The sequence below is a fragment of the Pipistrellus kuhlii genome, unplaced genomic scaffold (genome assembly GCF_014108245.1).
Source record: "Pipistrellus kuhlii isolate mPipKuh1 unplaced genomic scaffold, mPipKuh1.p scaffold_m20_p_13, whole genome shotgun sequence".
NCBI lineage: Eukaryota > Metazoa > Chordata > Mammalia > Chiroptera > Vespertilionidae > Pipistrellus > Pipistrellus kuhlii.
This window is the reverse complement of record NW_023425438.1, coordinates 47661538-47677452: the sequence shown is the minus strand read 5'-3', so window position 1 is coordinate 47677452 and position 15915 is coordinate 47661538. Positions and strand designations below refer to the sequence as shown.

The 15915-nt window shown below is 42.3% G+C and overlaps 1 protein-coding gene across 6 annotated transcripts in view; it reads right to left on the bottom strand.

Moving 5' to 3' along the window:
- Nucleotides 1–10072: 10072 nt before the first annotated feature.
- The window catches only part of RMND5A (required for meiotic nuclear division 5 homolog A), a 54830-nt gene continuing 48987 nt past the window's right edge, over nt 10073–15915 (bottom strand). Inside the window, exons 8-10 of one of the 6 annotated variants that reach the window (XM_036435955.2) lie at nt 15548–15702; nt 14289–14376; nt 10073–13796 (exon numbers count right to left, since the gene is read on the bottom strand). In XM_036435955.2, the coding sequence (XP_036291848.1) occupies nt 14313–14376; nt 15548–15702 (219 nt within the window). In that variant the 3' untranslated portion in view covers nt 10073–13796; nt 14289–14312. Of the gene's footprint in view, nt 14377–15547; nt 15703–15915 lie in introns of all 6 variants that reach the window. The other 5 variants (XM_036435956.2, XM_036435958.2, XM_036435959.2 and 2 more) reach the window with 5 other exon arrangements.

Genomic DNA, 15915 nt, shown 5'->3' with positions numbered 1-15915 from the left:
AGAACTTCCCCCACTTCGCCTTTTCCCTCATCCATAGCCAGTGTCATGCCTTTCAAAACGACTTCCATATGTCTACCCCAAAACATAATATCTAAAAACCCCTCCGCCCTAGGACAGCGGCGTGTCTTCTCCATCCGGGCCTGCGGCTGGCCGTTCCGACTGCGTGTCCCGCCGCCTGGTCCTTTGTCTGGCTAGTGTGTGGCTCAAAACGCCCTTCCTTCCAGAAAAGCTTTCGGCTGTGCAAGGTGAGCATTTCCTGTGAGACAAAGTCTTGGTCTTACCCCCTCCTCCCAGACAACCCAGCAGGCCAGAACCAGGCACTGCGGCTCAGCTCGGAGCAGGCTCTGAGGCCTCGAGTGGAAGCAAAGTCTGGGCTCGGGGCAGCTCTCCGGGTCCCTGGACCAGGTGAGGAGAACATCCTGCAGCAGGCACTCCCCTCCTCGCGGGGGAAACGGACGAGGAGGGCTGTGGACGCGAACCTGGGCCAGGCGAAGACAGGAAAGGGCACTTCCATTTGATGCAGCATTTTTGTCCTCCACCTGCAGCTCAGGCGTGAGCAGCGGGGCACTGCGGAGGCTACAGAGAGAGTTGAGTACTTACCGATTTTTTCACCCCCTAAAAAAGGGTTTCGCTTACCACAAATAAAATTGTAAACAATAATTTGGAGATTTAAAACATCAACAAAGTAAAAAGTATCCGTTAGATTGGCCTTGAGGACCAGGGAGAACCTAGAAAAGGGACCTGCAGGCCCTGAGGCTGACGCATGCTCACGGTGGGCTGTGAGCTTCGGCGTGGGGGCTTGCTGGTGGCGTGCAGAAGGAGCACCCTACAGGGCAGAGCCAGAAGCCTCGGACCCAACAGTGACCTTCCACTTGCCAGTCTCTAGCCCCAGCATCGTTTCTACAAATGCTTCTACGTGGGAGATGCCCACAACATTCGTTTTGGACCCTGAAAAACAGGAAGTGGAGAGGTGACTTCTCTATGATGCCGTCAGCTTGGTATCGGTTAGCTGAAATCCAGCCTCCACGTAGTAGGTTCATTTAACAGACATTCATTCACTCAGCAAAAACATGTTCTATTGATGGGAAGGAATAAAACAGGTAAATGTGTCATTTCTTTCTGTGGCTGTTAAACTGTGCTTCAGAGAGCCCACCCTGTACATGGGAATTCCCGGCAACTCTTCAACCACAGGGTCAGAAGTGGGCCTCCCCTTTCTACCAGCAGGAAGCTGCCCCTTCCCTCCTGCCCCACCCATGTGCTGATCCTTCCCTGCGGAGGCGTTTAGATGCCACTAACCCCACCAAAGGGAACCAAAGGAGGCCCTGATTGCCTTAGATTAGGTTTCAATGAAACCAGCTTTCAGACTCTGTATTAACTGTGTCTTCTGGCCAGTGACCTAATGTTAGTCTTGATACCTCAGTGCAAAAAGGGGGTAATAATAGTCCCTACCTCTAAGGGTTGGTGTAAAGAATAGATAAGCCTTACATGTATGTTCCTAAGTGCTTAGAACAGCTCCTGGAACATGGTAACACATGATACTGGACACATGAACTTGTACTGAATTTTTCACCACCAGTGTTGTACCATGTACACTAAATGCAGCCACATGGGCCTGATTCTTTCCATTTTTATTCTCAAAAAGAGATACATGGTAACCACTCGAGAGTCAGCAGAATTAGGAACATAAGTAAAGGTGTAGGCAGCGCCTGGGAAGGCACATGGGCATTCTTTAATTATTGTCAACTGAACCCAAGGCGACAGGCAAAGCCACATCTTGGTTACAGATCTCACCAAAAAGGCAGATGTGTGCTCAGCACTGACTCTTATCTTTGCCCAGGTGTCGGGTAGTGTGCTTTGATATGTAAATCCAGTCAAGCACCCGGAATGCTCAGTCCTACTCAAGAATGCAAATAAATTCCTTTGTCTTGACCTTCTGATGAAACTTCCTGCTATTTGGGGGTATAAAATAAACATGCTGCATGGTCTCTGGGTCATTGTCTCTCCAGCAGAAGAGGGCAGTGGTCCCACCTGGTTCTCAGCCTTTTCCTTCCATTTTGTGTCTTGTCTCTCTTTCTTTCTTTCTTTCATTTCTCAATCCCCAGCCACCTCTATTTGAAAAACCGATTCATCTCCCTCTCCATGCTGGATGCAGAAAAGAGAGAAAAGGAGTTAATCAGTAGCCCATCTATTTGTTTGCACAGCAGGGCTATAGCAGAGATGGTCCTTATGCTACTGAGTCTAATTGCTGATTATAACATCCTATAGGTCTACGATGATCTCGATGTTTCTGAGTTAGAACTCCTAAAACATTTCCTTTATTTTCATGTATAAACAAAAAGGAAGTTTATAATTAGAGTGTCCCAAAGTGGCAGCCTTCAATAATTCTTTCTTTAGAGTTTTCACAATTTGTTTCCCTCCAGGGTTTCCATTGAATTGGATCAGGCTGATCTGATTTTAATAAGACATATAGAGGTTGAGTTGTTAATAAAAAGCTTGGAACCCCATGGTGACAGTATCCAGTCAGACCCAGGAATCCTCCAAGCTCTTTTGTTTTGGAAGAAGGAAAGAATAGAATCCTTCTGGCTCTTTCAGATTTAATCAATAGCCCATCTTTTGATATGAGATGGCCAAGGTATCTTACTTGAGACAAACACAATTGAAGCCTGCCTTTGAGGCCTGATGTTCTTTTATAGCTAGCTGTTGTGTCCTTTCAGGAGTCTGGTAATGTCCTAGAGCCCACCAGTGAACCATTCACGTACTGGATTGCAGTGGAATCTCAGGGAAACTAACAGCATTAAGTCAGCTTTTAGTATCTGAGAGAAACAGTTGGGACTCTGTATCTCTGAGGCACTACAGTCCAAGTAAATTAGCCATCTGCCCAGGTAAAGGCAATGTTAACTGTCTTTTTCTAAAGGAATACTGAAAAGCCATGTCATAAATTTATTACTGAAAAATGTTGGCAGTCCACAGGAATGGCTCATAATAAGATATGTGGATTTGGAAGCAAGGGATGTCTGGAAATAACTATTTTATATGTAGCTATGAGATCCTGTATAAACTGCCATCCACTTCCATTGGGTTTCTTTACTGGAAGGAGAATTACAGGGGCTCGTACATGGAATTACAAGACAGCTTTAAAGTAATCTTGTGTAATGGGCTTAATTCCAGCTAGTGCATCAGATGTTAAAGGATATCAGCGAATATTAGGTGGAGGCAAAGTCTCATCCAGTTATTTTAATAGAGTGGCTGGCTTAGTCTTGTCAATATCTGTACTGGAAGAGGCCCAAAGTTGGTTTAGTATCTCATTCATTTAGTTCTCTAAATATATTTTAGCATCTGGGAAAAGGATATCTCGAAATCATGGGTTTCAAGAAAATCTCTCCTAAAGACAAATATCACATGATCTCACTTATTTGTAGAATCTAATGAATAAAATGAATTGATCAACAAAATAAAACTCAAAGCATGGAGGCATGGAACAGACTGACATACCTTGATGTGGGGTTGGGGTGACAAGAAGAGATAAACCAAAGTACTTACATAACCTTACTAGAGGCCCGGTGCACAATATTCATGTACTAGTTGGGGGGGGAGGGGAGGAGGGTTTCAGCCCAACTCACTCCCCCTCACAGTCTGGGACCCCTCCTCTGTGGGCAGCAGGCCTAAGGCGGCAGTCAGACATCCCCAGAAGAGTCCTTACTGTCTCAGGGCAGGAGAAGCTGCTAAGCAAGGGGCAGCTCCTGCATTGAGTGTCTGCCTCCTGGTGGTCAGTGCCTGTCATAATGACCTGTAGTTCCGCTGTTTGGTCGATTTGCATATTAGCCTTTTATTATATAGGATATGCATAGTCCATGGAACCCGGCAATAAGGTAGTGAAGAGCTGGGGGGTGGAAGTAGGGAGTGGAAGGAGAGGGGCGCAGGGGGCAAAATGGGAGACATCTGTAATACTATCAACAATAACAACTATGTTTTAAAAAATATCTCCCTATCAGGTGATTGGGGCAGATTTGAATAGTAAAAATATGTTGCCCAGGAGAAGGAAACAGGTTCTGACTTTAAAAGACATTGGTTGACTAGATATCCCTACCATTTGTACAGAGTTTTGCTCTGAGGGAGAGGGAGCTGAACTGGGGAAGGTTAAGAAAAGATCAAGTAGCCTCAGTAACTTCCCCTTCTAGGATAATTTCAATTTCTCCTAAAGTATCAGTAAGGAGACAGGGAAATGCCCCATCCCAGTCCTCAGAGCAGTCTCATGCTTGCTTCTGTTTTTTCCTAAATCCCATGTCGGTTTTCTACAGTCCTTAGGGTGATCTGGTTTTCTACAGTAAAAACGCACTCCTCTTTCCCTCGTCTACATGGTCTTTGGGAAGGTCTGGCCTGCTCCTTAATTGGTAGAGTGTGTGTCAAACTCTCCACCCCAGGCTTGGTTAGGAGCTGCTAGCTTACAATCATGATAAGCCTCCCATTCGTTCAGTTTAATTTTAGAACAGTCAGTTTCCAATGGAGCATACAGAAAAATCAGTCTGGAGGTGTCAAAACTTCCCTACTTTAGCCTTCTCAAGCTGATAGCATTTTTAGTTAAAATTTCCCATCTCTGTAGATACTTGCAGATTAAGGTCCCATAGGAATTATAATGTATAGCCTGTGCATGTATTGGGTCGGCAAGTAAGTAATTGCGGATTTTTAAAAGAAAATCAAAGACAATTTTTTCATGGAACTAAATAACTTTATTCTGTAATGTATTGCCCATTTTGATCAATGACCTTTTGCCATCTTTCAGGCAGCATCATAATCCCACGTTCAAAAAACTTCTGGTTTTTATTAGCAAAAAACTGAATCAGGTACGATTTGACATCATCATCATTATTGAAATTTTTACCATTCAAGGAGTTTTGTAAAGATCGAAACAAAAAGTAATCAGATGGTGCAAGGTCAGGACTATATGGTGGATGTGGCAAAACATCCCAACCAAGCTCCATTAATTTTTGCCGAGTGACCAAAGATGTGTGTGGCCTTGCATTGTCATGATGGAATACAACACCTTTTCGATTTGTTAATTCGGGCCACTTTTCTTCAACTGCATTGTTTAATTTCGTTAGTTGTTCAATGTAGACATCAGAATTGATCGTTCGGTTGGGTGGTAAGAGTTCAAAGTAGACAATTCCTTTGTAATCCCACCAAACTGATAACAAAACCTTCTTTTGATGAATATCAGCTTTTGATGTTGTTTGAGTTGGTTCACCTGGCCTGCTCCACAATCTTTTCCGCTTGATATTGTTGTAAACAACCCATTTTTCATCGCCAGTTATGTCGTTTTAAAAATGGATCATTTTCATTACGTTTCTTTAGCAAATCGCAGCTGCTAATGCGTTGCGTTAACTGTGATTCTTTCAGTTCGTGAGGAACCCATGTATCGAGTTTTTGAACATAGCCAAGTTGTTTTAAGTGATTTTCAATGCATGTATGTGATACATGAAGCTTCTCTGCAATCTCACGTGTTGTACTGTGACAGTCCGAATTGATTATTGCTTTGATTAGGGCGTCATCAACTTCAACTGGACGACCAGAGCGTTTTTCATCTTTGAGTGAAAAATCACCAGAACGAAATTTGGCAAACCAATTTTGACACTGCCGTTCTTTTAAGGCTTCGTCACCATAAACAGCACATAACTTTTTATGAGCTTGCGATGCATTTTTCCCTTTGCGGAAATAAAAAAGCAAAATATGACGAAAATGTTCCTTTTGATTTTCCATTTTTCAACGAACGCCAAACGAAAACTACAAAACAGATCAAAAAACTTTTTTTACTGATTAACAGCTGAATAGCCAACTATCAAATAACAAAATGTGTTTTACATTTGTACTACGTCTGCAAACCTAAAAATTCAACTGAAGCATATGTGCGAAACCCGCAATTACTTACTTGCCGACCCAATAGTAACAAGGTACTGGGGATCTTGACGTTTATTGACTTTACAGGCACTATTTCCTAAGTTAATTTGTTTTCTTTGGAGATCTGGGGAGTCTGAACAAATTTCTAGAGAAATTGGGGGGTGGGTTAAAGTGTGCTACTTACAGGCTGAGCTCCAGAGGCTGTCATCTCCCAAATCACTTCCAATTATCTTAAGTGTCTCAGTTCCTCTCCCAGCTGCCTAATACAACTGTGAGGACTCTGAGTGCCAGGTAGCCAGCCTGTATATATCCCTGGACAAGCCCATCTTTTCCTTATAGTTGTGTTGGAATTGCCTACAGGTGCCCTTTCTTGCAGGATAGCCTTACATTTTTAATCACCGAAGAAAACCCAAAATTCAAGCTGGAGGGAGTAAATGCCCCTTATCTTCAGAGTTTTACACGTTTGGACTCTTATTTTATCCAGCAAAAGGATTTATTCAAGACTCCCGGTAAGCAGTTAGAATTAAAAAGCAGAAATTAAAAGCAGCTGCCTATTTCAACTCCTAAGCTTTAGTGCCACCTGGAGGGTTTTCTAAGAACAGCTCAAATGAAGTCAGACTACCACAAGCAGAGTAAATCCTGAAGCCAGAGCTGGGCCCTGGCTGGTTACCCAGCATGGGGTCTGGGTCCTCAGGGTGATCCTGGGTGAGCTTCGCTGGAATCCTGCTGACTATGCAAGTAAAGGTCGATTTTAAAAAATTCAGCTCAAGAAGTCCTTGAAGAGTTAATTTGAGCCAAACTGAAGACAATTGCTGGGAAGCAAAATCTCAATGGATTGAGAAAATGCTCCCCAAAAATGGCAGTTGTACAGCTAATTTTATACATTAGAATCAAAGGAGGAGATGTACAGAGAACTACAATACATGAAAGTCACTGATGGTAGATTAAGGAGGTGGAAGAAAGCAAAGTGGGGAAATCTCTGAGACTGGACAAAGAGTAAAACGGAGAGAAACACTTCTTTTACACTAAGGACAGTTAGCATTTGCAGCACAGAGAGATGGCATGTGGGCAGCAAGATAGCAATGTGGTTGGGTGCTCTGGTGCTGGTGGTTGTGCCTGAGAGGTCTGGGAAAGATTACTTGAACCTTTCAAAGTTATGCCATCTTAGATGCACAAAGACAATAGACAACTTCAAAGGTAAAGACTGACTTTTGTCAAGAAAACTACAGGCCCAGGGTGTGACTTCCCCTCATGATCTGCTTTTAGTCAGGAATTTCGTGTTCAGACCACCCCTGAGGTTACTTTCAGTCTCTGGATTTATAAGGCTTACCATGCAGGCCTGTCCTGAGCTTGTCAGGTTTAGTATGTGGTCCCTTTTTCATCCTCAGTCCCATAGACCAAATTCTATACTATTTTCATTGTAGCTCTGCTATATTGAGCATTTTATAGTCTGTTTTTAATTTTTAAAATTAGGCAAAATGTTTTAAAATTCTCTAAAAATCTATAGGCACCTCAAAAACAAAGATACTTTTAACCTATGCAATCCAGAAAGAGAACCAAGGTCAGTACCAGAAGTGAAATCAAATAAAAAGAAGTACCGTATTTTTCGGACCATAAGACGCACTTTTTTCCCCCCAGAAGTGGGGGGAAATAGTCCCTGAGTCTTATGGTCCAAATATAGCCTACACATATACTTAAAAAAAAAGTTTTTTTACTTGCCTGGCTCTGTGTGGTCTCTGTGTGCTTGCCCGGCTCTAGAATGGTTCTAAATGTTGCTGTTTACTTTACAGGGTTGATTACATGTGTTTATGACTGTGATGTTGGGTTTTAATGCACATAAAATATTTTAGGACACTATTTGTTTCAGAATCTTTTTTTCTTCATTTCCCTTCTCTAAAAACTGGTGCGTCTTATGGTCCGGAAAATACGGTATATTCTGGAGCAAGAGTAGAGTAGGGGTCCTGTCAGAAGTTAGCCCAAGGCACTTCCTTCTAACACGAATACCACTTGGGTCTAAGAAATGCAGCTGGAGACATGTCAGCGAGGTAACATCATTTGTTTATCTGAGGGCAGGTGGAAAGCTGCATGGACTTATATGAATGAAATGTCATGTTTCATGGCTGAGATGCATATTTAAATGTGGCAAAGACTGAAAGTCGCTTTGCTAAGAATCATTCTTCCCTTCTTCCTTACTAACAGAACATTCATTTTATTACAGGTGACAATGTGCCCAAAGACTACATTTCCCAGACTTCTTTGCAGCCAAGTGTGGCAATTAAATCCCTGGGTGGAGCCTCCAGGAAAGACTCTTCAAAGGGGCTAACTCTATTGGAAGCTTATTCTATTTCCACTCCCTTCTTCCTGCCTGGAAGTTATGATCAGAAGGCCCTTAAAAAACAATCCGGTCACATCACTGAAGGTGCCATATGTTCTGCACTCAACATACACACATTCAAGTTATTTAACTAACGGATTCTATTGCCTAACCCCATGGTCGGCAAACTGTGGCTCACGAGTCACACGTGGCTCTTTGGCCTCTTGAGTGTGTCTCTTCCACAAAATAGGAAGTCTATTTTGAAGAAATTTAAAAACTTTGGCTCTCAAAAGAAATTTCCATCGTTGTACTGTTGATATTTGGCTGCTGACTAATGAGTTTGCCGTCCACTGGTCCTAAGCCAGTATTTAGCATGAAGCACTTCACACTTTTCTAAGCTAGGAGGAAGCATTAGAATTCTTGACATAAAGGAGCTCTTGCATAGACAATACTCCTGATGTTTGGATATATTATATTTACTAGCATAATAGACTCACAGGAGCCTAAAAACAAAATACTTTCACACATATGTTGACAGAGATTCAAAGTATTGTAGCTTTGTGAATGGATCATTTCATCATTGTCCCCTAATGCAAGGTTTTTAAAACTGTGGATCTTGACCCATTAGTGAGTCATGAAAATCAATTCAGTCTTGATGTGCTCATCAAGTAGGAGAGTTGGAAAATATCAGAGTGCACCACAGATTTATCTTAGGTGCATTTTCAGTCTTTATTTTGCCATTACAAAATTCTATTACTTTACACCTCTGGTGCTCATCCTCCATTTTAGAGGTGGGGGGAATACATTGTGTCATGCTGCAAATATAACACTTCAATTACCTAGATGCTCAAAGAAATACACCGATTTTAAAAATAACTGTGCACTGAAACTTTTCTCAAAGTACACTAAATTTAACTTTTCTTGATGACCCAGGACTTGGTCATCTAGAAAAGGGGAAACATGTACCCCTCGTGGGCAGTACGTGTGATCCTTACTTCCACATTTAAGAGGGAGGATACTTCATAAAACAGAAACCACCAGGAGGCTCCTTGAGGGCAAACCAGTTCCTCACAAACATGGAGTCTGATTCAGCATCTGCAAATGGGCTGAGCTCCCAGGTGATCCCCCTGCTGTTAGGAGGAGCCTGGAGCCCCAGGGAGCCCACATGCTGCAGGGACAGGCGGTGGGACCGTTGGTCCATCCTGCCAGGCCTTGTCTAGACTACTTGAGCCACTGTCTCCAAATACCAAAGCACCACAAGTATTCCGTTTCTTACCCTTAGCTTGTCACTGAGTAGGAGGGACAACTCAGCCTCTGTCCCTCGCTGGCCACGCCGAGGGTTAGCCCCCCTCCTCCACAGCCTGGACAGAGAGTTAGGCCTTATCACTCTGGTCAGAGGGCGGGTGGGGCCCTGACCCTCCACAGTGTGCGTGTTTGTGGAATCACTAAGGCAACCACATACTTAGAAATCCTCTCCTCACACGGCTAGTGGTAAAAAACAGGATGAGATAGTGACAAGATATTTTAAATTCTTTATATGCAGCCCCTCAGCAAAGGCATTCAGCAATGCTCTCTTCTCACCATGGCATCTGCACACTCCCCTCCCTCATACCTCTGTCATATGTATACAAACTGGTTCCATAAGATTTTTTAAATGTCTATTTCTTTAATTTTAAAAAATACACACAGAAGTCATGTGATTGATATAAAAATACACACATTAACAACGTATTTCTTATAGTTCTCAAAACTCTGTTTGAAACTTATAAACAAATTAGAACTTTTTAAGTTAAAATGAAATCCCTGAAACTACTGGATATGCTAATGGATGGCTTTTTCCAAAATCAAATGAATCGAGAATATGAATATGGTTTGTGTTAAATAAGGTTTATTATTAGCTTTATTGCCTATTGTCTATAATATGCAACTTTATTGTGCCTTTGCAAACAGGATACATTGCTTAAAAAACTGATCAAAATTTTCCATACATATAGCTCTATATAATAGATTACAGTGCAACACTATTCTTGTTACATAATTATAGAAATACTATAGAACCCAAGAGCACAGGGTAAGCAAAAGAAATACAATCCTGAGCCATCTGGACAAGATGATTTGATGAATCCTTTTAGTGTAAGTTAGAGAACACGGAGGGTGGAGGGGGAAAACATGCACACTGCAGTCGTGAGCAAAATGCATTAAATACCTGTTCCTCGCTCAACACGGGCGGGGCCGTGGTGAAGTTCAGAGACACGCACACTCACTCACACGCCCGTTTGTTTCTCCTGCTTCCCTCCCATCCCCACACATTCACGCCCACCCCTCCCCAAAGGAAAAGATCAGGCACTAAGTCCTAGCGAACCCCACGTCTGCCTCGTTGGAGAATGTTCCGTGGCTGCTGAAGTAGAGTAGGTCCTCACCCATAACGTGAAACAAAGCATGTGCTATTAAGACGGTTCCAGCTGCTTTTGCCTCTTTGGAAGTAAGTGAAGCTATTCACTACGGTGGGAACTGCAGAGGGAAATGTCCTGAAAACAAAATGTTGTTTTCTCTCCCTATTGTGTAGAAGTAAAATCCACAGTGGAAAATTCGCCCTACAACTAGTTGCCTCATCTGCTATTAAAATACATTTGTCATTCTATTTTTGGTATCTACTCAATTATAGTTCAATGCACAGTCCATGAAGTTTGTACCTGCTTATGGCAAACACTATTGTACCACATAAAATCCCCACAGCTGGCCAGGCTCATGAAGTACCGAGGTGAGTGTCCTTGCTAACTTACACTCCCTCACGGCCGGCCATAGCATTCTAGTGTTACCAATGTAGTTAAGTAATGAGAGATATTTGGTTTGTGTCTTTACCTTACACATCCTACTGATGAATTTAACCAAATCATGCCTTCACGTCTTCCCTGAAAATAACCTGAGTCTTCTGACTAAGAACAGTGACCAGCTTGGCTGGCCGTCCACTCAGTCAGAGGTTGAGTTGGAAAGCCAGAGGGCTAATGCCTACCAGCAGCTTGCCTTGTTCAGGTGACCAAGAGTTCTTGGTTTCCGGAGTCTCTACCATCCCAAAGCTGCAATCACTGAGGCGGAAATGACTCACAGCACAAAGAATCTGAACGTCAGCGGCATGACCTGTGGGACTCCCGGACACAAAAAAAGGATCCTCGTTGCCCACAAACCTGGTGTGGGGGCCTAGTGTCTCTGTATACACAGCTGCCTCAGAAAAATCAAAACAAAAGACTGGCTTCATAATTTTCAATTAAATGTTCATACACTCATAAAATACTCACACATCCTATGAATGTGAGGTGGCTCTTCAAAATTTTAAAATCAAGAGGCACCAATACCCGTTCATTTATGTATTAGAAGTCTCACATTATCACCATTAAAACAACAGAAATGGCATCTGTGGTGATCACACCACTGAGAAAGGAGATTGAAAGACAACTTCAGCCACTGCACTTCAGGGAAGCACAGATGCTCTGGCTAAAGCAGACTCTAAGGACCTAGTAAGGTTTTACTGATTAAGCACAGTCCATGACTGATGAATGGAAATGGCTCCTACAGGAGTTTAAGTCACCACTCTGAAATGGTTCACAATGTACATTATTTTAAAGAGTCTGATGTAAGAAACCTTGGTGCTATCATGACCTTTTGCAAGTGGAAGGCAGAGCGTGGCGAGGGGCATCCTCCAGCCCCGCTGGCCTCCGCAGCCCCGATGACATGGTGCTGCCAGCTCTGGTGAAGGTGTTCCTGGTGTAGGAAGGACAGCATACTGTGTTTCAGTATCTTTGGTTAAGATCTGGCCTCTTCAAGGCCACCTCTCCTTCACATTTAGTCACCAGTAAATGTTAAGTCCATGCATTTAGTTAAGGATCACAACATAATTTTCACGTTAAATAATCAGGTCAAGAGTTTCACATTTTTGGCCCTAACCCTTACAAGGACCTTGCACAGAAACTGTCAACAGGATTCCCAACACTGGGCGAGGGACAAAGCAGAGCTCTGGCTTTTGTCCCTGAAAGTGGCCTGAGACAACTGAGTCTCTGGCTGCCAAAAATATTCACCACCAGCCTCCGGAGCAATGTGTCTGTACTGTTCAAACCTCGCGTGAAGCCTAAATGCCGCGTAGGTGTCTTGAGATGGTAGGTGAGAATAAAGCTAAGTCTGGCCTAGAAAAGCTAAACAAACAAAAAAAGACACCCTGGGTTTTAAGTCAAAAGAAAAAATAAACCAGTTTTACATCCTCAATCAGAGGATTGCCTTGAATTTTCTACCTTCTTTTGGAGTCCAAGGAGCTTCTCCCTGCTCTCCTCCTTCACTGCGTTAGCGGAGAGAAGGGGACGCTAGAGAGGCTGTAACAGGAAAGCAGAAACACGGCGCAAGTTGCTGTGGGGCTAAGATTCGGGTTGGACAAAGCAAGAACTCTGAGCAGGCTAAGCGCGATTCCTGGCTCCCCTACACAGCACACAGGAGCCCTCCGCCCGTCTGGCCACACGTCAGTCAGGCAAGGGCTTTCTGTGGTACCCCGACTTTATAAACAAAACCCACTCTCCAAGGTACGCACTGCAAGACAAACCAGCCAGGCTGGTGTGTTACTGCAAGTGCTGCTGCCCTCCAGTCAACGTAGCACCAAATCCGCCCCCCCTCCCCCCCAATCCAAGTCAATCTGTAGTTTAAAAAGTGACGTGTCGTCGTTCTCTTTGCTTGTTTTCTTCTTTTTTCGTTTTCTCATGAAAGTTTTCCTATACTGATGTTCAGTTCCATGTCAGATGAAATAAAGTTGCAAAATATTTGGTGATATCCATAAAACATTCTTCTTATAATGAAGTAACATAACAGGTTTGTCAGAATTATGTCCTCAGAAGTCTTTTCCAGGTAGTTCACCATACCGAGACTCTTACACATGGCTATTTCTGGGTAGTGCATTAAATGAAGATACTTCACAAGAGAAAAGGTCATTGTGTATCCATCAGAATAATATACAGGTTCACAGTCAATGAGATGATACACATCGCAGGAGAGGCCTTGAACAGTATGCTATTCAAATACAAAAACAGCAATGAGCATATTCTGCACTACAGAAAATTCACTAGATTCTAACTCTAAGGATTTAAAGTAATGACTCTGGTGGCTGCATTTGAGGACTGGAACATGCTTCTCCCCTTCCAGATGCACAATGTTCGATGCTGGTGCACATCTGCACACACATACACAATACTGTGTCTGCATGGTATACAAATGCAACGGACGGCCAAGTCCTGAAGGCAAATCTCAGAGCACAGGGCTACTAAGACCAAGAGAGCAAATATCAACTTAACACTTCTAACTTCAGAATTTCATTTTATTGAACACACTTTTAAAACAAGCACCTCTTGGCAATAAAAGCATAGAAACAATAGTGCTCCTTCCACATCCTAGCGGAAGACTTCTCACACCAATCTGTTAAATTCATGTTGGGATTTTAAAAACAGGCAGCCAGGCTACCAGCAGAACTCAAATGCAGGTCTGCTGACTTTTCAGTGAGAACAGGAGCAGAAAAAAAGATCAAAAAGCAAACTTGAAATCTATCACAGCTTTCTTCCTTAAGCAAAAAAAAAAAAAAAAAAAAACACGAATTAGTTTCATAGCCACAATTCAGTTTTTCAAACTTTTTCTGAAGCATTGTCATTTAATTATGTACATATTAACAGGAAATAAAACTTCTTCACAAACATTCCCAAAGCTTACAATTATCAAGAAAATGACAAAAGTAAAAGCAGGAAAAATACTAATCACATGGCGGGGAGGTCAATTTCTGGTTCTGCTCTTAAAAAGTAAAAAAATCACCATATAATTAAGTACAAAAACCTGCATTGAATGACAACTGCTGGTGTAGTCACTTGATCAGAAATAAAGACCAAGAATATAATAAAGCCCTATGATAATATCCGTCTGGAGCACTCCCTCAGTGTGTGCACTAAAACGTTGGCAAAGTTTTTGGAGCAATAGCTTATATAAACACGGGAGTCCTTGGTTAGCTGCATTAAATGGAACATTTTCTTCTGAAATGCACCCACAATTCAGTTTCACTTACAAACTGCAAATTAAAATTATTTCTTCAGAAAAATATCTGTTTGGCATCTCCTGGGCTTTGTTCCATTGGACAATACGGACACTTTAATCTAAAGAGACAAGGGGAAGAAAAAAAAAAAAAAACACTGAATGAGGGAACAGGATCAGCACTGAGCATTCACTTTCACATATTATACAGTCTTTCTAACAATTACATACACACAGACTGACACACAAACCCACAAACGTGTCTGTATTTTGAGGGTGCTTTCCCTTAATATAACAGCCAATCTGTGGAAGGTCACAAATCAATTCCACCTAAGCCACACCCTTAACTGAAAGGCTCTTCTTCAGTGGAAACCAGTAAAAACTGTTTTGTAAACAAAGAAAAGACAACTGTTCTGGGAATTTTCAGAAGTAAATCCATTTTTTCTTCTCTAAGTTTTAGGCTGCACCTGTCTCCAAATGAGTTTCAAATGTATTGGCCATACAGCCCACTCAAGTGCAGCAAACCTAATGCCAGCTGCTGAGCCTACAGAGCAGCTGACACGCCCTGCAGTGGGTACACAGCCAGCATGGCTGCATGGTCTGGGAAGGGCACAAGTGCCTGTTTTGCATGCCAGGGCCTCCTCTTAAAGAAAGACTTTACCACAATGGGTCTGAAATAAACTCCAGTGAACAATTTTCCAGCTGCTCAGGCTAGAAATAAGCTTTTGAAATGTTTTTAATAAAAAGTTGAGCTCCTAATCTATACAAAGTATAATCATATACCCTTTGAATCAGCAATTTCAATTCTATGAATTTATATGCAGAACATAGAGAAGGTAATTCACTTTACTATAACAAAAGTTAAAACCCATTGATAAGGAATTGGTTTCACGATCATTATTTCCAGAGGATAGATTAATCTGCAGTTTAAAAGAGAGAATGAGGACTCTTTCTGAAGCATCTGTAAGATCTCCAGGACCCAGCACTGACAGAACAGTACAAACTATGCTCCATGCTGCCATCTGCGTAAAAGGGGGAAGAGGAGCTGACATTGTATCGCCTACCCAAAAGGCCTTCAAGACCATGCTTATAAATCTGGTCACCAAACTCATCAACAAATCAAAAAGACTGACAAAAAAAAAAACCAAATAGATGCTACCCACTGTGCCAAATTAGTACTTACAAAATTTATTTACTTTAAATTCTAGCAACACTTACTCATCCTCATCACTTTGCTTCCCACTAAGGTACAAAAGAAATATTTTCATAGCGTTTAAAAAGTCAGACACTTACTTGCTACCATTAAACATTTTATTCAGGGCATCTCTTGATATGATATGACCGCAGACCAATTTCATGGGTGGGTTGCTATCTGTTGTTTGCTGACGAAGAATGGGACAGGCGAATATGGAGTGATACCAGCACTTCTTACCGAGGTCCACTTCAATCTGTTCAGGAAAAGTGAAAGGCTCGTCACGGCTCAGAACATCTTCACATGAGTGTGCACTGTGCAGCCAGGGGCACCGAGAACACCTACTCCTCTGATCGCGCCTTTCACAACACTCCTCAACTTGAGGGACACTCTTAGGGATTCCAGCAGTATTCATGATTCTACAGTAACCTTCAAAATTACCTTTTTCATGGAACTTTTATGAGTTTAT